General features: G+C 45.9%; 1 protein-coding gene across 3 annotated transcripts in view; it reads right to left on the reverse strand.

The window, feature by feature from the left end:
• Positions 1-233: 233 nt before the first annotated feature.
• BCAT1 (branched chain amino acid transaminase 1) overlaps positions 234-20,544 on the reverse strand; it is an 81,755-nt gene continuing 61,444 nt past the window's right edge. For 2 of the 3 annotated variants that reach the window (XR_010025855.1, XR_010025854.1), the window contains 8 exons: positions 17,023-17,142; positions 13,731-13,894; positions 10,972-11,114; positions 7,856-7,941; positions 5,026-5,166; positions 4,256-4,330; positions 1,448-2,636; positions 234-1,193 (listed from right to left, as the gene is read on the reverse strand). Coding sequence is in view for 1 of the 3 variants with exons in the window: in XM_063134800.1 (XP_062990870.1) it covers positions 2,595-2,636; positions 4,256-4,330; positions 5,026-5,166; positions 7,856-7,941; positions 10,972-11,114; positions 13,731-13,894; positions 17,023-17,142 (771 nt within the window). In the remaining 2 variants the exon portion in view is untranslated. Of the gene's footprint in view, positions 1,194-1,442; positions 2,637-4,255; positions 4,331-5,025; positions 5,167-7,855; positions 7,942-10,971; positions 11,115-13,730; positions 13,895-17,022; positions 17,143-20,544 lie in introns of those variants that run through there. The other variant, XM_063134800.1, reaches the window with a different exon arrangement.

Genomic DNA, 20,544 nt, shown 5'->3' on the forward strand with positions numbered 1-20,544 from the left:
GGAGGATTGCGGAAGCAGGTAAGTCTGATACTCCCCCCTCCTTCCCTCTACACCCTAAAGGTGTAGATATGCCCTAAGTGTCTGTCTGAATTCGCCCAGGCATCCAAAAGCTCTTGCATATGTAAAGCTAGCATGTCAGAAAGCAGAGTGAGCTGCAAGTTCCTTGAACTTTTCTTGTTCAGGTAGCTGTAGACATACGGTGGAATTTTACACAAGCCATCGCACCACCACCGCTACCCTGCATTCTGAAGTCGTACAGCCTGAGAAGCGCTGTGCCATGTGATTCCTCTGAGAATTCTAGGTGTCTACAAAACCAGAAGGAATGGGGGTAGACGGGAGAGATGCTGCGCATATTCCTCGTTATTCAGCAACTCATCGGTTAGAGGTAGGCTCTGTTAGAAAAGTGACAGAGTTAAAGGTTGCCCCAAATTTCACCCTCCCTAATAAAAGACGTCTATAGTTCCCAACGTTCTGCGTTAGTGCAACAGCAAAGCCACAGAGAAGCAGTTCTCTAGACTATTTCATCGGCTATCTTACCAGCGTCATCCACTTGCTGCCCCATGAGGCTACGATAACGTTAACTCAATAAAGATCTGGCCCACGGAATTTGTGAGTGCGGAATACGGTAGTAAGTAACCTCTTGAGCAAGAGGTGTCTTAAAGCTATCTCAAAAGGGGGCAAACCCACAACTTACAAGCTTATTTAGTAGATGGCAAAATTCACACGGGATGAAAGGTAAGAGCAATCAAAGCGATCAGCTGCAGAGCCATGAATAGGGGCAAAGCTGGAGAGATTGGTGGAAAAGGAGAAAGGCATTAAAGAACGGGAATAGATGGTACAAGAACCTCAGGGAGTGAATAATATCACATCCCCTCCAGTTCCCTGAAATCTACATTTAACAGATTTCTAAAAACCAATGATATGTCTGGGATGAGGGCAACATGATCCAGCTCATGGAGGGCAGAAGGCAGGTTGGGATCTACTAGTCGATCATCGGATCCTTTTGCAGGAGACGGACGAGCGTTTCCAACTCAATTTTTGAACACTGGCAATAACAAAATGGCTTTTTAACTCTAAATTGGAATCCCTGATTTGTAGCAACGCACAATGGGCACGCAGGTTAGCCTGCAACAAGGCTCAAGGATGCAGAAGGTAATTGGCTTTGCTGCCATTTTGCTCTCTTCTGCTCAGGGCTGGTGCCAAACTATTTTGCACCCTAGGCAAGGCGAGCCACTTGCACACACACCCCAAAATTGCCAACTTCGATTCAGCTGTTCAAGAAGAGTTTCTGAACGATTATATTTTCCTTTTATGTTTTTTTCTTAAAACAGCTAATTTGTATGAAACTGTGACCCTTAAAGGGTAGTACTGCACCCCTCTGAAGTCTGCGCCCTAGGCGGCTGCCTAGTTGGCCTAATGGTAGCACCGGCCCTGCTTCTGCTATTACTTTGCGATCAGCTTTGCTTGATGGACTTTGGCAAGCCTGATGTCTGCCCATGCCTGGTTTCCATGCCTCAGAAAGCAGGTAGCGCCTTTATTGGTTCTTCCAGTAGACGAAGGCTGTACCCAATCTGCCTGGTTAGCTCTTCAACGTGTTTGACGTTTGCAGTAAAATGGGTGACAAGTGCAACTAGACTGTGTGATGGAGATGCAACGAAGGATGAGACTCCACAGCCAATGGCTCCAAGAAGCAAGCTGAGCCATCACAGCGTTGTAAAAGCTACACAGACCTAGATCCCCCAAAGGGCTTTAAAAAAAACGTGACGGCCCGTGTGATCACCAGACATCTCCAAAATCAATCTTGCTCAAAATGTGAGGAATGGGAAAACCATTGCTCAATGGAAACCTCCTTCCCTTCAGACAACCTACTTCCACGAAATATTCCACAATGTGGCAATGAGAGAGAGGAAAAATCGGTAACCTGAATCCGCCCATGGCATAGCGTCACCCAGCAGCACAGGAGAATCCAATCCAATCTTTAGAAAGGCTATGAGATGTGGCCTCAGTGGCCAAAGCGTAAGTGGGGGGACATAAAAAAGGAGATCTGGGAGAAACGCCCCACAAAAATTATCAGAGACAGCAGGAGAAATATATATCGTAAGACAAATAAAATGTTATCTTCCGAAGTTGGAAAAGAAAGGAAGATTCAGAGATAGCGAAAGGTTTCTCTGAATCACTTGGCAATTGTGTTGAACATAAAACCCTGGTCTGTGGCTAAAAGGTTAAGCAAAATAACGAATACTTGGCTTGCACTGAAGAGCAGTTGAAGAACTTTTTGACACACTTGTCAACTGTACCAAGGACACAAGGGGCACCAATGAATCCGTTAGGAAAGTGTCTATTGCTTACATCTAGCACCTCTACCAGAAGACAGGTTTCTAATTCTAGAGCAAAATCACAGTAGAAAAATCAACACGATTGTGTTCACACTCCCTGGCATGTGAAGACAATCACACTCTCCAGCCCAGGAACAGAGTGATAACAAAGAGGCTATTCTACGCAAGAGTTACGGCAAAACTGAACATGGTTCAGGTGCTACTTCGTCCTGCCTTGAAGTGTTTCCAGATGGTCTGAACCTTCCCTGCCCTTCACGCTCACGACACCACGACTGTCCACTCGCTGTCTTCTCTTCCATACTGCAACAGAAGCAAAGAGCTAGTGTTATGAAAGGCAGTGCGGTGCAGTGTTTAGAGCACCAGATTACGAGCAGATGGTATTATAGCAGGGATACAGAATTATAGAATAGTAGAGTTGGAAGGCGCTTACAAGGCCATCGAGTCCAACCCCCTGCTCAATGCAGGAATCCACATTAAAGCATCCCTGACAGATGGTTGTCCAGCTGCCTCTTGAAGACCTCTAGTGTGGCAGCCCATGACCTCCCTGGGTCATTGGTTCCATTGTCGTACTGCTCTAACAGTCAAGACGTTTTTCCTGATTTTCAATCGGAATCTGGCTTCCTGTAACTTGAGCCCATTATTCCGTGTCCTGCACTCTGGGAGGATCGAGAAGAGATCCTGGCCCTCCTCTGTGTGACAACCTTTCAAGTACTTGAAGAGTGCTACCATGCCTCCCCTCAGTCTTCTCTTCTCCGAGCTCTTTCAGCCTGAGAGCTGAATTTCATTTCGGAGAAGGTCTCGGAGGCTGCATTCCAGTGAAGTGGATGGAGCGAAGGCAAAAGGGGTGAGCTGAAGGCTGAAGGGGTGCATCCAAAATACCCCAAATACCAGCCCATTTTATGTAACATTGTTACTTCCAGTAACTAAGCCTTAGGAGAGGTGTTTCAACTTTTTTAGAATGGGGGAACCAACTACACAATAGCTAGGAAACCATCAAAAGATTGGTGTTTGGAGAAAAGGGGTGGGACCAGAGGAAAGGGCGTGGCCACCCAGAGAACTCTGAAGGGTGGGATTTGGCCCTGCAAGCCTGAGGTTCTACTCTCTGCCTCATGGAACACTGGTGGCCTTTGGAGGCATTGGGGGACAATGACGTAGCGAGTCCTCTCCCAGCCTTCTTGTTATTGTTGCTTTGCTCAGCCAATGGTGGCCATGGAGAGCAAAATGCACCTGTCACTAGATTCTTTTGCCAAGCAGCAGACACATGGGACATGGGGCTTTTCTTACAGACCCAATATCACTTTTAAACAGGGCCAAAGTCCTAAGTATCTTAATAGAGAAGCAATAAGCCAACAGTCCTCAAAGGACCAAACACACACATGGAGGAATCCTGGTTTGATAGACTCTCTATACCAAAATCTCCCTACATGTGAGGAGCTCTCATGTGAGGACAGTTTCCTGCTATGCCTTCCCTCTGATATGACAGCTTCCCACATGCAGATGAAGTACGGTACATTGAAACCAGAGATCTCCCCAAGTACACATTTTGAGATGGCCCATAAAAGAACATAAGAAGAGCCATGCTGGATCAGACCAAAAACCTAGCTAGTTCAGCATTCTGTTCCCACTGTGGTCAACAAGACACCAATGGAAAGCCTAGCAGCAGCACAGTAGCACCCTCCCGTTCGATCAATGGGCAACCGATATGAAGAGGCATTGGAAAGATTATATATAGACATCATGACTAGTAGCCATTGATAGCCTTATCTTCCATGAATTTGTATAATCCCCTTTTAGGCCATCCAAATCGATGGCTATCGCATTACATGTATTCCACGTAGATCAAGATGCTAGAAATGAATGGTGCTACTCAACCAACTTTCTCTTGCATAGTTAGCACTGAAAAGAAGTGAGACACTTACCTGGATATCACTCAGCTGGTTCAAGAAACGGGTAGCTATTTGAGGTCCATTCTCCATGGTCGGAATGTGCAAATTCTAAGGGAGGAAACGGGTGAAATTATATAAAGTTATTCAGAAAATATCCAGTTCCTGTGGACCATAAAAGGTGTAAAAGCTGAAAAACAGGGGAGAAAACAGTAATCAATCAGCAATAGGAAAGTTAAGTTCACTGTCTCCCCCACTGATAGATCCGATCATTTTAATTTATTATCCTTTCAGATAAAAACTTTTAAGTTGCATTACAATTGCAATATAAGCAGTTCCAAAAAGTTCTCAATTCTTTGCAAAACACTACGGTAAAAAATGCCAACCTGATAAGCAGATCTTCCAAAGATAGGTGACCATATGAAAAGGAGGACAGGGCTCCTGTATCTTTAACAGTTGTATTGAAAAGGAAATTTCAGCAGGTGTCATTTGTGGAATTTCCTCTTCATCACAACAGTTAAAGTTGCAGGTGCCCTGCCCTCTTTTAAATCTGGTCAGTCTAGTATAGCTCCTGCAGCTTTAACTGTTGTGATGAAGAGGGAATTTCACCAGGTTCCCCATATATACAAATGACACCTGCTGAAATTTCCTTTTCAATACAACTGTTAAAGATATAGGAGCCCTGTCCTCCTTTTCATCTGGTCACCCTATCAAAGATGCATAAGGAATACCTCTACTGACCTAATTGTGAAACCTCCACTGCACGGTAACATCTGTACTTTGCTGCACAGAATTCTTGTCCTCACCTTGCTCAAATACAATATTGTAGAAACAGGACACACGACACAAGCCGTTCCAGCACCAAACATTTCCTTCACTCTGTTGTCCTTCAAGGCAGCATTCAGATCACTCATGGTAATGTATCGCTCCGACACTTTAAATTCTCCCTGCAAAAGGTAGACAGACGCAAAACTAAATAACTAAGATCCATTTTCTTTGTTTAAAAAGCAAACAATCTTATGTAGTCAAGATACAGTTATAGGGGAAAGCTACACTTTTATTTATTTGTTACATTTGTGTTCTACCTTTCCACCAAATGGTGCTCAAAGTGGCTAGCATAGGGTGACCATATGAAAAGGAGGACAGGGCTCCTGTATCTTTAACAGTTGTATTGAAAAAGGAATTTCAGCAGGTCTCATTTGTATATATGGAGAACCTGGTGAAATTCCCTCTTCATCACAACAGTTAAAGTTGCAGGTGCCCTGCCCTCTTTTAAATCTCGTTACTCTAGTGTAGTTCCTGCACTTTAACTGTGGTGATGAAGAGGGAATTTCACCAGGTTCTCCATATATACAAATGACACCTGCTGAAATTCCCTTTTCTATGCAACTGTTAAAGATACAGGAGCCTTGTCCTCCTTTTCATATGGTCACCCTAGGATATTCCACTATTAAGGCGGTATGAAAGCAGTATATAAAAGGCAGGAGCCACACTACTGCTTTACAGTGGTATTGATGTGTACTGCAGGATCTACACTACTGCTTTATAGTGGTACTGAAGTGCACTGACAATTGTTGGGGCCCAGGAGACATCTACACCAAGCAGGATATAGCACTATGAAAGCAGTATATGATATGTGTCAATGGGCCCCAACAGTTGTCAGTGCACTTCAGTACCACTATAAAGCAGTAGTGTGGCTCCTGCCTCTTATATACCACTTTCATACCACTTTCATAGTGGAATATCCTGCTTGGTGTAGATGAGCCCCTAGATAGCAAGAAATATAATACATCTCATCTCAAGCTAAAGACCTAAAGAATGGCCCTCTCTGACAGATTCCAGGCACTTTCAGTCTTTATAGTTGGGAGTCGGGGCGTCATCGTCCCAAGCCAGGTGAAAGTGAGCGAGACAGACCAAGAAGGACCAGGTCTTGCAGGACTCTCAACACTGCTTCTAAGGCCATAGCTAGACCTAAGGTTTATCCCTGGATCGTCCAGGGGACAAACCTGTTCATCTAGGTGACACACAGAGGATCCAGTGCTCAGGCAGGAGTGAACCCTGGATGATCCCAGGATAAGCCTTAGGTCTAGCTGTGGCCTAAGTCATGGGTCGGCAACCATTTCGGCCCATAGGCGTGCATTTGGCAAGCTAAGAAGCTGTCCTGGGCACTGTTACAAAATGGCTGCCATGGGAGACAAGTACCCTGCCTAAAGGACAAGGCAGTGCAAGGCAGAGGTGGGTTGAGCCCCAACATAAACAATTCCTTTGAACCCACAGTTTTCAGCACCAACAGAAACCTGTTTCACAGCAGTCCCAGCTATCTGTAAGAAAATTGTTTTTTAAAAAAAATCTTTTTAGTGGAATCATAGAATCATAGAATAGCAGAGTTGGAAGGGGCCTACAAGGCCATCGAGTCCAACCCCCTGCTCAATGCAGGAATCCACCCTAAAGCATCCCTGACAGATGGTTGTCCAGCTGCCTCTTGAAGGCCTCTAGTGTGGGAGAGCCCACAACCTCCCTAGGGAACTGATTCCATTGTCGTACCACTCTAACAGTCAGGAAGTTTTTCCTGATGTCCAGCCGGAATCTGGCTTCCTTTAACTTGAGCCCGTTATTCCGTGTCCTGCACTCTGGGAGGATCGAGAAGAGATCCTGGCCCTCCTCTGTGTGACAACCTTTTAAGTCTTTGAAGAGTGCTATCATGTCTCCCCTCCATCTTCTCTTCTCCAGGCTAAACATGCCCAGTTCTTTCAGTCTCTCTTCATAGGGCTTTGTTTCTAGTCCTCTGATCATCCCGGTTGCCCTCTTCTGAACACACTCCAGGAAGTGGTAGGGCACCTTGGTGGGTACCAAGAACGGTGTCTGGCGGTGTGCATTGTCCTAAGTTAAGAGCTTTTGCAATACAAAGGCTTGCACAGAAGGGGCTCTCACTGCAAGCTAAGGCAGATGAGGCTTTGGGAGAGAAACTAGGGATCGTGTTCAATCACTTGATCTCAGGTAATCGGGGTTGGGTGGGAATGAGTGACCTCTGAACAAATTCCACAGGACGCAAAGGTGAATCTGTTGTCAATTTAACATACACACACACACACACCCAAGAACTTCTTCTCCAATACAGAACTTGAAATGAGATCTTATAGAAGGGAGCAGACTGACAGGGCTGTAGCTTTATTACATTTGATGCTCACTGGAACCAGTTTGCAATGGAAACACCACCCTGCTCACTGAATAGCTTCAGCAGCAGCTCTAAAGATGATCCTGAAAGTAGAGAGTTTGTATAATGGCTCTTAGACTAATATCCATTACTATACAGATGTCAAAACTGCCATTTGGGAAGTCCCAGCAGCAGGGCCGGCCCTACCATTCAGCAGAGTGAAGCAGTCGCCTCAGGCGCCAGATCTTGGGAGGTGGCAGCAAGATGTTAGAGGACAGAGCTGTGTGCCATGGGGCCTGCCCTGGGGCCCCTAAGCTAGCCTTCAAGTGTGGTGGAAGATGATGTCCCATCACCAGTGTGGAAGACAGATTCAACGGCCATTCTAGATGGCTTTTTGTACATGGAATGGGAAGGGGTGCCGTCTTGCCCTTTGGCTCAGGCAGCAAAATGTCTTGGGCCAGCCCTGCCCAGCAGACACCTACCCACATGTAAGCCAGGTCCAAAATGCTCTGCCTCGTCACCCCAGGAAGAATGATGCCATCCAGCGGTGGGGTTGCTAGTTCTTCCTCTGTCAATACAAAGCATATGAGCCCATAAAAACAAAGGATTCCAAAACTGCCTTTAAAAATATATGACAATGCATGAAACAAATATGGCTGGAGGGATTCTGATATGGATGGGTGGTATGTGATGAGTTCAGACACTACTGCAGCTTTCTCCCAATCTGGTGAACTCCAGGTGTTTTGAACATCTGCTCCCATCAGCTCCAGTCAATGCCTAGGAATTCTGGGAGCTGTAGTCTAAACATCTGGTGGGCTCCAGTTTGGAGAAGGCTGCACTACCAATTAGAAAGTCGAATTTTACAACTCGCTCTTCTTCCATGGATAGGGTGGCCAAATGGAAAGGAGGACAGGGCTCCTGTATGTTTAACAGTGGTATAGAAAAGGGAATGTCAGCAGGCGTCATTTGTATGCATCCAGCACCTGGTGAAGTTCCCTCTTCATCCCAACAGTTAAAGCTGCAGGAGCCCTGCCCTCTTGACCAAATACAAAAGAGAAGCATGCTCAAAAACAACAGCTGACCACAATTCCAGCATAACAACCTTTGAATCTGGGTTGTGCAAAAGAAACTCTTAGTGCATTGCAAAGAGGAGCTACAGCTTTCCATCACTTGAGAAAAAGAAGGGCCTGTGGGAACGCAGCTCTTTCCAGGTTTGCACAGCAGGTTATCTGGCCTCCCTTGACGGATGCCAATCCAGAGACCACTTGCCTTGCCTTGCCTCTTTCTTACCCTCCTACCAACGCAGCCGCAGTCACAAACCAGCTTGCAAGTGGTCTGTGCTATGTTGAGGCCAGGCCAGCTTCCAGAGAGCTGGACACCTGTGAACTCCGTTTGATAGGCAATTTTCTCTGAGTGGGCAAATCATGCCCAGTAGTCTCATGTTGCCTGCAGCAACATCTGCTTCCTTTGGTACCAGCCCGAGAAGATGGCAATGTGCAACGGCTGGCGAGCCAGAAACACTCGCTCTTCCTCTGAACTGCAGCCAAACCTGGCTCCTGTATAGTTTTGACTGCTCCATCGTCCCCGAAAGCAGACACAACCACTCACGTTCCGCTTGCGCTTGACGAGTCAAAGGCTCCTGGTGCTACTTTACACAATGGAGAAAACGCTGGGCAGAAGTTCCAAGCAGCCTTGATTCACCAAAAAAATCACAAAACAGATTGAAGGGTTTCCTTTATGCATTTACTGCTTGGAAAAACATAAAGGCCTAAGGAAAGACTAAAAAGCAGCAATTCTTAGGCCCTTTCTAAACCTACGGGTGTAGAGGGAGGGAGAGGGGGCGATCCCAGACTTACCTGCTTCTGGGATCATCGCCCTCAGTCTAAACGGGATGTGCGACATCGCGGGTGTCACGCCCGTTGCAGCCGGCTTTTTTTTTTTTTTAAAGGGACAGAGCTGGAGCGCCCTCGCACTCCAGCGAAAATTAAAAGGTAAAAGAATAAATAAAGCCCCGACCCCACTCCCCAACCCACCCCCGAGGGCCCTGGACTCCCCCGTCCCGGCTCCTTCTCTCTGATGACCCCCGCTACTCACGGGGAAGAGGGAAGAAGCTGGGATGGGGGACCACACTGCCTGCGGTCCTCAAGATCGTCCTGGGAGTGCATGTAAAGCAGGGATAACTGACGTCTCAGTTATCCCAGGGAAAAGGAGGGATCATCCCTCCCTGATCCCGGGATCTCCATTTGGACACACAGGGATGATCCCTCCAAAACACAATGGTGTAGGAAGGGCCTTAGTTTGTTTTCGGTGAAAGCCTACAGGCTCGACCAATTGGCCCCTTCTCCCAAGATGCCCGTCATTCAAAAGTCCAGGCCGAATTGGGTTTTGTGGGGAAGTTCAATTGAACTTGTCTTGCTCATGAACTCAATGGTGCAGATTCGAAGGACTCCAAAGCGTTCCTGAGCACTCAGCTGCCTGGCAGGTCCTGCTGTGTCATCGGAGCAGCTAAGCCAATCGCAGCTCTGACTGCCTTGACAACACCGGTCCATTGTGGCATCACAGCAGGTGAGCCATTAGAAATTGAGAAATGTAGGAAGAGGAGAGGAACCATTTGGATGACCTTGCACATTTTCAACTTGCATTGGATTAGTGTGTGTGTGTGTGTGTGTGTGTGTGTGTGTATAGGTGGCCGGGCCAGACAGCTACACAACCAAATTGGGATCATTATTGTTCCAAAAGAAGCCACAGTTAGCATTCATTGATGAAAGAGTACACCACTGCACTTAGCATCTGTCACTGACAGAGAAAGATAGAAAGTTTATTTTTATTTTAGTTTGCAATCAAGTCTATCTGATCCTAGAAAGCCAAGCTTTGCTCAAAGGAGGCCGGAATCCTCATTGAGAAGGTTATTTGGGGGTGGGGGGAGGGGTGTTTCTCCTTCTTAAGATATTTTTCTATTTTTTTTTAAATTTGTTTTTTTATTATTATTATTTATACCAGCTATTGGGCGGTATAAAAATGCAATAAATAAAGAAATAAAATGTTGGTATTTCCATACATCTCAGCAGAAACCTCCCTTTGGTACATAGGTGGCGCTGTAGGTTTCATTTTAGGTTAGGGTGACCATATGGAAAGAAGGACGGGGCTCCTGTATCTTTAACAGTTGCATTGAAAGGAGAATTTCAGCAGGTGTCATTTGTATGCATACACCTGGTGAAACTCCCTCTTCATGGCAACAGTGAAAGATGCAGGAGCCCTGCCCTCTTTTATATCTGGTCACTCTAATATAGAGGGCAGGGCTCCTGCAGCTTTAACTGTTGTGATGAAGAGGGAACTTCACCAGGTGCTGCTTGCCTACCAATGACACCTGCTGAAATCCCCTTTTCTATACAACTGTTAAAGACACAGGAGCCCTGTCCTCCTTTCCATTTGGTCATCCTATTTAAGGTGAAACGGCGTTTCTTAAAGAGGCAGGTGATGTGAGCTTGAGCTCCACGGAGCAGGCAACTCTTTTGTTCAGACGTTTACCACAACTATGGCTGTCAAGGTCAAGGGGAAAAAGCATCAGGCAGCAGTCGAATAGGGCATGCCACTGTACCTCCATCTTCATTTCGCCAATACAGGAAGAGATTCATGGTGCCGACCTCCGTAATCTGATGATCATCCCCATAGAGCCAGAGAACCTGCTGGCACCCTAATGCCAAAGCTTCACGCTGGGCGTAAATAGAAGAGCCGTAGTTCCTTTGGGAAACAGAGGGGAAAGGGCAGGCGGTGGTGAGCTGGCTGAGCAGGCTCCTACCACAGTGTTGCATTTTACGTCACAACTTAGAGCCAAACTACATCTTATACTAACTTCTCCTCCCCACCCACCCACATGCCATTTTGGGGGTTGAATTTATAACGTAAAACTTAATTAAAAATTGTAACACTAGCTGCGTAGCTGAAGGTTCGTTTTTTTATTTACTCTAGTGTAAGCGTGTGAGGCTCCAATTCAGATGGGGGCAACCATGCACCAGGAGGGTAGGACCCAGCCTTCCCTTCCTACCACCTTTTTCCTAAAACCCACCCCCATTAAAAAGGCCAGGAAGCCTCTATGACTCCAACAGAGACATTTATTTCTTTTTTAACCCCTCCCCCCAATGGAGGGGAGGTCTTGGCAGGAAACAGTGAGGTTTAATCCTACCCTCCCAGTGCACAGTAGTAGGGAATCCGAATTGGGGCTGCACATGCTTACACTAGGGTAAATAAAAGGTAACTTGAGCCACTGACTGTTTATCACATACAATGTAAGATGTAAGGAATAGCCTTATACTTAAAGAGCTTTTCTACACAAGCAACGTATTGCACACTCATGATCACAGACATTAGCAAGTTCTTTACATAATGTCCTCAACCTCCAGAACATCTCCCGTGCTTTTTTCCCTTTATCCTGCTTTCAAATAGATTGAAAATAACATGAAAAGGGATGTTATTCTGCTCTATCGACTGTGTGAAATACCAGCATTGTGCTATAATGCACTGTAATGATAGCACCATCTAATGGCTGTAAACTGAAACACAGAGAAACATATAGAATTTGTGGAGGAAGGACTTTCCTCAATTCAGATCATACGTCCGTCACATAAAGGAGCCCATCATAATCCCGCAAATAAACTGAAAGCAGAAAGTTCTGGTAAGGATGCTAGGGGTTTGCTTAATATAGAGAAGGAGGATCATTGGTCCCTCCCAGTCCAGCAATATCTCCACTGACTAGAAGCATAGGTGTCCAGCTACCCTTAAAAGCTGGAGCTGACGGGTATTGAACTGGGGTCCTTCTGCATGCAAGTGCGTGTTCTGCCACAAGGTTATGGCCCATTCACTCCCATCTACACCTTCAAAAATGGAATCTGGACTTTGTTTCACAAGTAAGCCCCACTGATTATTCACATCAGATCTCCTGTCATAAATTTTGAAGAAAGATCAACTCACCTTTGCCGGAGGAAAAATTTCCCCCTTGTGCTCCAGTAAGTGCATGATCTAAATCAACAGCTGTAAAAGTCCTCAGTTTTTCTGGCTGCTGAAAAGGGATGCAGTCAGCTACACAGCCAGCCGTGCCTCTAGAGCCATCAAACACATTCCCTAAATGCCGGTATTTCACTAGACGCACACAGATGTCTTTGCCCTGCGCCAAGGAAGGGAGAGCCCTGCAGCCAGGGCTATCCCTTCAACTTGGCAGCAGGTTACTGAATCTTCTGACACCACAGGGGGCCATTTCAGGGACACTACCAAATTCCATTGGACCAGGGTGACCATATGAAAAGGAGCACAGGGCTCCTGTATCTTTAACAGTTGTATTAAAAGGGGAATTTCAGCAGGTGCTATTTGTATACAGAGCCTCGTGTGGCGCAGAGTGGTAAAGCAGCAGTTTCTGCAGCTGAAACTCTCCCCACGGCCTGAGTTCGATCCCAGCGGAAGCTGGTTTCAGGCAGCCGGCTCGGGTCGACTCAGCCTTCCTTCCTCCCGAGGTCGGTAAAATGAGTACCCAGTTAGCTGGGGGAAAGGTAATAACGGCCAGGGAAGGCAATGGCAAACCACCCCGCTATAAGGCCTGCCAAGAAAACGTCAGCGAAAGCTGGCATCCCTCCAAGAGTCAGTAATGACTCAGTGCTTGCATGAGAGGTTCCTTTCCTTTTTCCTCTTTGTATGCATGCAGCACCTGGTGACATTCCCCCTTCCTCACAACAGTTAAAGCTGCAGGAGTTATATTAGAATGACCAGATACAAAAGAGGGCAGGGCTCCTGCAGCTTTACATGTAACAAGAGATAGGGCCTTCTGTGTGGTGGCCCCCCAACTGTTGAACAATCTCCTTGATGAGGCTCCCCTGGCACCAACATTGTTATCTTTTCGGCGCCAGGTCAAGACTTTTCTCTCAGGCATTAGCAATATGAAATTAGCCTGGGTCTGTTTTTTTAAGCTCAGAGTTCTAAAAAAGTCGTTACGGTAGTTTTAAATGTATGGGTATATTGTATGTTTTTTTGTGGTTTTAAATCTTTGTAAACTGTAAATCTTTGTTTTTAAGAGTTTTATCCTATGCAAACTGCCCAGAGAGCTTCAGCTATGAGGCGGTACACAAATGCAATGCAATGCAATGCAATAAAATAAATAAGTGTTGTGATGAAGAGGGAACTTCACCTGGTGCTGCATGCATACAAATGACACCTGCTGAAATTCCCCTTTTAATACAACTGTTAAAGATACAGGAGCCCTCTCCTCCTTTCCATATGGTCACCCTACATTGAATGTAACATTCTCACACCTGCAAGGCACAAATAAAAAGCGATGCACTATGATCTAAAGCACATGGTTTTGCTTCTTACCCTCCCAGTTTGCAGTCCCCTGTTCCTCCTTTCCAGGCTCGGACATATTTCGGATCCGCCCACAGGGATATGGGGTTGAAACTTCCACTTGAGAAGTACGGGCCCACGGGGCTCAGTATCACGTACAGGAGGGCTTTCGATGGCTTCTTGACTCCCAGGGAAGGCTGAATAGTGGAAATAAAGGCAAGTCTGGTTCAACAGTGAGTTCAGGTCCAGTTAAGGCAACACTGTTGCTTTACAACGCCTAATAGGGATGAAAGGACTAAACAGAACCAGAAAGCACATAAAAAGAGAGCCCCGAACACTCTCAGATTGAGCAATTGATCCATTGATCTTTGGGTGCTAGGAGGGGCACAGATACCTTGCCCATATGAAGTGGCATTAGGCTCTGGCTAATTAAACTAGTGTGACCGTATGGAAAGGAGGACAGGGCTCCTGTATCTTTAACCGTTGTATTGAAAAGGGGAATTTCCGCATGTGTCATTTGTAGGCACGCAGCACCAGGTGAAATTCCCTCTTCATCACAACCGTTAAAGCTGCAGGAGCCCTGCTCTCTTTTGTATTTGGTCACTCTAGTATAGCTCCTGCAGCTTTAACGGTTGTGATGAAGAGGGAATTTCACCAGGTGCTGTGTGCCTATAAATGACACCTGCTAAAATTTCCTTTTCTGGAAAATAAATAAATATGAGCTCTGTCCTCCTTTCATATGGTTACCCTAATTAAAGTTCTCTGGTCAGGGTCCCAGTAGGGCTGCCAACATTTGAAGCAACTTTTGTGCCTGTGCTTTTAATCCTGCAGCAATGCACAGATGATAACCTTGAGTTACCTCTCTGCCATGGTTGTAGATTTCTGCCCATCAAGCCACTCTTAAAGGGGTAGGAGCAGCCCAGGCTGTTTCAGGTGAGGCACGTGGGATGGGCAACATGTTTTTACCCCTAAATTATTGCCTCTCCTTTCATTAAAATAAGAAATTCATATCACATACAATATATTATATGTGCTGCACATATTTCATTTTGAATCAAAAGAAGGAGGGGACCACAAATACATCTTCTACAACATCAAACAGGATACCAGCATGTTACAAAAGCATGCTCCAGTCAAGGGCAAGGGATTCTGGGATGTGTTCTTGACTTGCTACTGCACAGGCTGCTCCTTCTGCAGTCGAGCTGGCCCACCCGAAATATATTACGCAGCACGGGAAACATGCACGTTCATACAAAAAAGAATGAAGGATAACATTTACACATGTGGAATGAAATAGCAAAACATGTCCACTAGGTGGTACTATAACCAACTGTAAATATAAAAGCAGCAGATTTTTTTTTCCCCTCATCCAAAAGCTTCCCATATTACTTTACCAGCAGAAGTGCATCCCATAATATATAGCACTTTTATCTTTTATCTCCCTTAGGGATACATCACACAAGACAATTTCCCTATAAGGATGGATGTCTCTTCCATACACTCTCATGACACATGTGAAGACCTTTTTATTTTCTTAGTATTTTAACGGTTTTATCAACTTATTTTTTAAAAAACTTTGCTGTTTAAAATGTGTATTTTAAATCTGCATTAATTTCTGCATTGCTGCTTGGTTTTATCCTGGCTTGTGCTTTTATGCTGTATTTTATACTATGATTTTATACTGTTGTTTGTTTTGTATTCTGAAAGGTTTTTATGGTTTTCAGAGAGCTTCGGCTATTGGGTGGTATAGAAATGCAATAAATAAATAAATGCGTAACTTTTCCCTAAATGAAAAGGAGATCTACGTGGGGAAATCAGTGTTTCTGAAGCAAGCCATATTCATTCTGATCTCAAAAATAAAGGGGTGTTTACACCAAGCCTGGATAACAAGAGGCCTGGCAGGTTTAAATAATGGTTTGGATCCAATCCAAGTTATATGCATTGAAGTCATCTTGATTTCAATAGGAACAAAGTCCTGGTCATTGCTTTCAATGGGTCCTCACGTCAACTAACTAATTCTAAGGTTCACCCATGTTAGAAAGGCAGTTCTGCATCACCTAAGCTTGGGGATATCCCAAGGATCCCAGAGCTCTTAAATATAGGTTTCTACCATGGTTAAAGAGAGAAATTTTGAAGTTTGGTGGCAAAAACTAAAGACAGGTAAGCTAGGGTGACCATATGAAAAGGAGGATAGGGCTCCTGTATCTTTAAAAGTCGCATAGAAAAGGGAATTTCAGCAGGTGTCATTTGTATATATAGAGAACCCGGTGAAATTCCCTCTTCATCAAAGCGTTTAAAGGTGCAGGAGCCCTTCCCTCTTTTAAATCTGGCCCCTCAGTATAGCTCCTGCAGCTTTAACTGTTGTGATGAAGAGGGAATTTCACCGGGTTCTCTATATATACAAATGACACTTGCTGAAATTCCCTTTTCTATGCAACTGTTAAAGATACAGGAGCCCTGTCCTCCTTTTCATATGGTCACCCTAGTATAACCATCAAAAGGATTTGTGCATGCATGAGGCCAGAGCTTTAACTTTAACAGGGTGACCGTATGGAAAGGAGGAGAGGGCTCCTGTATCTTTAACAGTTGCATAGAAAAAGGAATTCCAGCAGGTGTCATTGGTAGGCATGCAGCACCTGGTGAAATCCCCTCTTCATCACAACAGTTAAAGCTGCAGGAGCCCTGCTCTCTATACTAGAATGACCAGATACAAAAGAGGGCAGAGCACCTGCAGCTTGTTGTGATGAAGAAGGAATTTCACAACGGTTCTGCATGCATACAAATGGCACCTGCTGAAATTCTCTTTAAAAGAAAGATACAGGAGCCCTGTCCTCCTTTTCATATGGTCACCCTAAATAACAATTCTACAATGCCAAACCTTTTCAGTTGGAGAAAATGAGGCCTGGCCTATCAATGCATCAGAATGGGGTGGCATAGTTCTGAGGCAGACTCGATGGCCTTATAGGCCCCTTCCAACTCTACTATTCTATGATTCTATGATGGACTGGAGTATTTCAGGATGGATGTGGAGCTATGTTTGAATGCTCCTTTGCAATAAAAAAAAATCCTAAACGCAAGTATAAAACAAGCAGAACAGGCTGGATAGAACTTATTTTCTTTTCTACACACAGAATATCCTAACAAAGGGTGAAACTCCTGAAATGCCATCCACGGCTTAAAGTGGTCCTATCCATTCTGCCACCTCAAGATTTTGCTCCCCCATTCCACTTTTAGACCAGGCCCGAGTTAGAATCGTGCCCAGCACAGAAAACAAACAAAAACAAAAGCAACAACAACAACAAAATGATTGTTATTTTTCCCCCACCTCTGTCCCAATTAAAGTAGGTCGAATGTACAAGCTAGCAGAGGTGGAATACGGCACCCACTCCTTTTCAACGTCCACCAGTTTCCGGATACACTCCAAAAGCTCTTCTTTGTCAAACCCCTGGAACCAAGAGGAGAGGAAGACGGTGTTTAGACACAACTTTTATGGGAACACGCTCCAATGGGAACATTTAATTAGGCTATTAAGTCAGGGGCCGTGATGCTCCGGGACGTTGAGCTCGCGGCCATTCGTGTGCAACAAAAGCTACGATGCCAAAATGTCTTGTGATTTCAATCATCCGAGGAACGATCTGGCTTGACCGATTACACTGCAGTTGTGAAATGCGTTTCAAAAGCACGAATACAGAAGGATTTGTGGTGGACATTTTAAAGTCTTGCAGATGAGAAAAACAAGGGAAGGAAAAGATGTCCTCTCATTAAGTATAGGTTTTCTCCTCCCAGAGATGTACAAAAGGAGGTGATAAGTAACTGAGTAGGGTGACCATATGGAAAGGAGGGCAGGGCCCCTGTGACTTTAATGGTTGTGTAGAAAAGGGGAATTTCAGCGGGTGCCATTTCTATGCATGCAGCACCTGTTGAAATTCTTTCTTCATCACAACAGTTAAAGGTACAGGAGCTCTGCCCTTCTTTGTATCTGGTCACTCTAGTATAGCTAGTGCAGCTTTAAGTGCTGTGAAGAGGGAATTTCACCCAGTGCTGCATGCATACAAATGGCACCTGATGCAATTCCCTTTTCTATACAATTGTTATAGATACAGGAGCCCTCCATTCCGTATGGTCACCCTAGTTAAGTAGGGGCCAAATCTGACGCTTGAAGGCTTCCCATCCAGGCCCTAGAAGAGCTCCCAATGCTGAAATTATTATGGCAAGTATGGAAGATCTCTGCAAACTGGGAGAATGGGCATCCAAATGGCCAACACAGTTGAATGTAAGCAAGTGTAAAAAAACACACCCCAACTTCAAGTATAATCGGATGGGATCTGACCTAGCAGTGACCAACCAAGAAAAAGGTCATGGGGTTGTGGTGGAGATCTCAATGGAAGTGACAACCCAGTGTGCGGCTGCTGTAAAGAAGGCAAACTCAACGTTGGGCATAATTAGAGAAGTGATGGAGAATAAAGCTGAGGGTATCATACTGCCTTTATACAAATCTATGGTGCGACCGCACTGAGAATACTTAATACACACAAAAAAAGATGTTGTAGGGCTGGAAAAAGTGCAGAAAATGCAACTAAAATTATCAAGGGGCTGGAGCACCTCCCCTACAAGGGAAGGTTACAAAAGCTGGGATTGTTTAGCTTGGAAAAAAGGAGGCTAAGGGGAGACATGAGAGAGGTGGACAAAATTATGCGTGGTATGGAAAATGTGGATAGGGAGACATTTTTCCCCCTCTCATAATACTAGAACCCAATGGGGTCATCCCATGAAGCTGATTGGTGGGAGATTCAGGACAAATAAAAGGAAGGACTTCTTCACACAGTGCATAGTTAAACTATGGAATTTAGTACTGCAAGACGTAGCGATGGCCACTAATTTGGATGCCTTTAAAAAGGGGGTTAGACAAATTCCCGGAGGAGAAGGCTATCAAACAGCTACTAGTCCTGATAGTTATGTGCTACCTTCAGTGGTAGAGGCAGTAAGCCTATGTACACCAGTTGCTGGGGAACATGGGTGGGAGGGTGCTGTTGCACCATGTTCTGCTAGCAGGTTGGCCACTGTATAAACAGAGTGCTGGACTAGAAAGACCCTTGGTCTGATCCAGCATGGCTCTTCTCAGGGCCGGTACCAGACTATTTTGCGCCCTAGGCAAGGCGAGCTACTTGCACCACCCCCACCCCCAAATTGCATGGAAGTCCGAACGTGTACACCGAGTGGAGAGCCGGGACTGGCTTACTTTGATTTGGGACCAAGCCGTCTGGAATTCACTGGGACTTACTTCCATGCGAACGCAACCCGCTACGCATCCTGGCGTCCTGATCCCCTCCACACGTTTACTCGGGGAAATAAGGCTTCTGAGTAAGGAGGCATAGGCGGATTGGTCAACACTGGTGCCTGCCTGTGCAACGCTTTCTCAGATGCAAGTCCCATTGATCCACGCGTGCAGGAACGGGAAGCAGGAGAGTTTGCCTTGCGAGGAGTCCACAAGTCCCTAGCTTTTTTGGGGGAAGGGAGAGGGAGTCCTGCTTGCTCGCCTGCCTGGACGTCGCAGCCTGTTTGAGGAGAGAGGCGAGGCGGCCCAGTGCCCTTTCCTCGGGAGTAAGGCAGAGGCTAGCTTGAGCCAGGGTCGAGCTCGCCACGTGCTTTTTCTTCTTTTGGCTGCGGCCTCCCGGCTCTGGGAGGGCGGCTTGAGCGGCTCTGGGAGGGCGGCTTCCAGGTGGAAGTCCGAATGTGGAGCCCCCACCCCACCCCAGCGTCCCTGGCTTCGCTTCAGCTGGGCGGGCGTGGGACGCCATCTTGCCCACCCAGGCCCAGTTGAATCCTCAGGCTGGCCCAGCCAGCTCACAGCCAACAACGCATGTGAATGCTGCGCTGCACGGCGCCCCTCTTACCTTGGCGGTCTAGGCAGCCGCCTGAGTGGCCTCTATGGTAGCACCGGCCCTGGCTCTTCTTATGTCTTATGTCCTCATTATGCACTTCAGACAGTTTCCAAGACACAGACAAGAGCTCCTGGCAAAGGGCTCTTGAAACCCATTCTCCAGCATGGATAGCACCAAAGGTTCTCTCAATGTCGTCTCCTGCGCTTTAAATGATTTGCTTTAGAGCACTTTTCCCACCTGCGTTTTATTGGTATTTTAGGCTGCAATCCTATACTCACCTACATGCAAATGAGACCCATTGAACGCAACTGGACTTTTGTCTGAGTAGACATGTGTAGGATTGTGCCGCTAGCGTATTTGATAGACATCTTAAGCTACCATGTGAGGTTTTGTGCCCTAAAAGGAGGCCTCGAAAACACTTAAATAAATTGTGCTGTTCAGATCCTGGAACGGGTTCAGAGGAAGGCAATGGAGACAGTCAGGGGAATGGAAAACGAACCCTACAAAGGAAGATTGAAGGAACTTGGTATGTTTAGCCTGAGGAAAGATGACATGGCGGCACTCTACACATCCCAGAAGGGCTGTCACATAGAAGACAGAACAGATTCATTCGCTCCTGCCCAAGGGGACAGGACTAGATCAAAAGGACTCGAGTTACAGGAGGGTAAATTTTGGTTGCACATTAGGAGGAACTGTTTGACAGCTCTCTCTTGGGGGTTGTTCTAACTTGGGATTTCCTGCACCAAGGAGTTGGACGGGATGACCTACAAAGCCCCCTATGACAAGTGCACAAGCCAAAATTAAAAATAATAATAATGGGTGTGCAAGCTAAGATACATAAAGGAGAGAATTCCTGCGCAGTCTGCTGCAGTTCACACTGAGTGAGAAAGGATTCAAGAGCCCTTTGACAGCAATTTGGTTCTCATGTTTGAACGTGTCAATATAGGCAGAGCCTTCATTGCCGG

The sequence above is a fragment of the Elgaria multicarinata genome, chromosome 9 (assembly GCF_023053635.1).
Source record: "Elgaria multicarinata webbii isolate HBS135686 ecotype San Diego chromosome 9, rElgMul1.1.pri, whole genome shotgun sequence".
NCBI classification, from domain to species: Eukaryota; Metazoa; Chordata; class Lepidosauria; order Squamata; family Anguidae; genus Elgaria; species Elgaria multicarinata.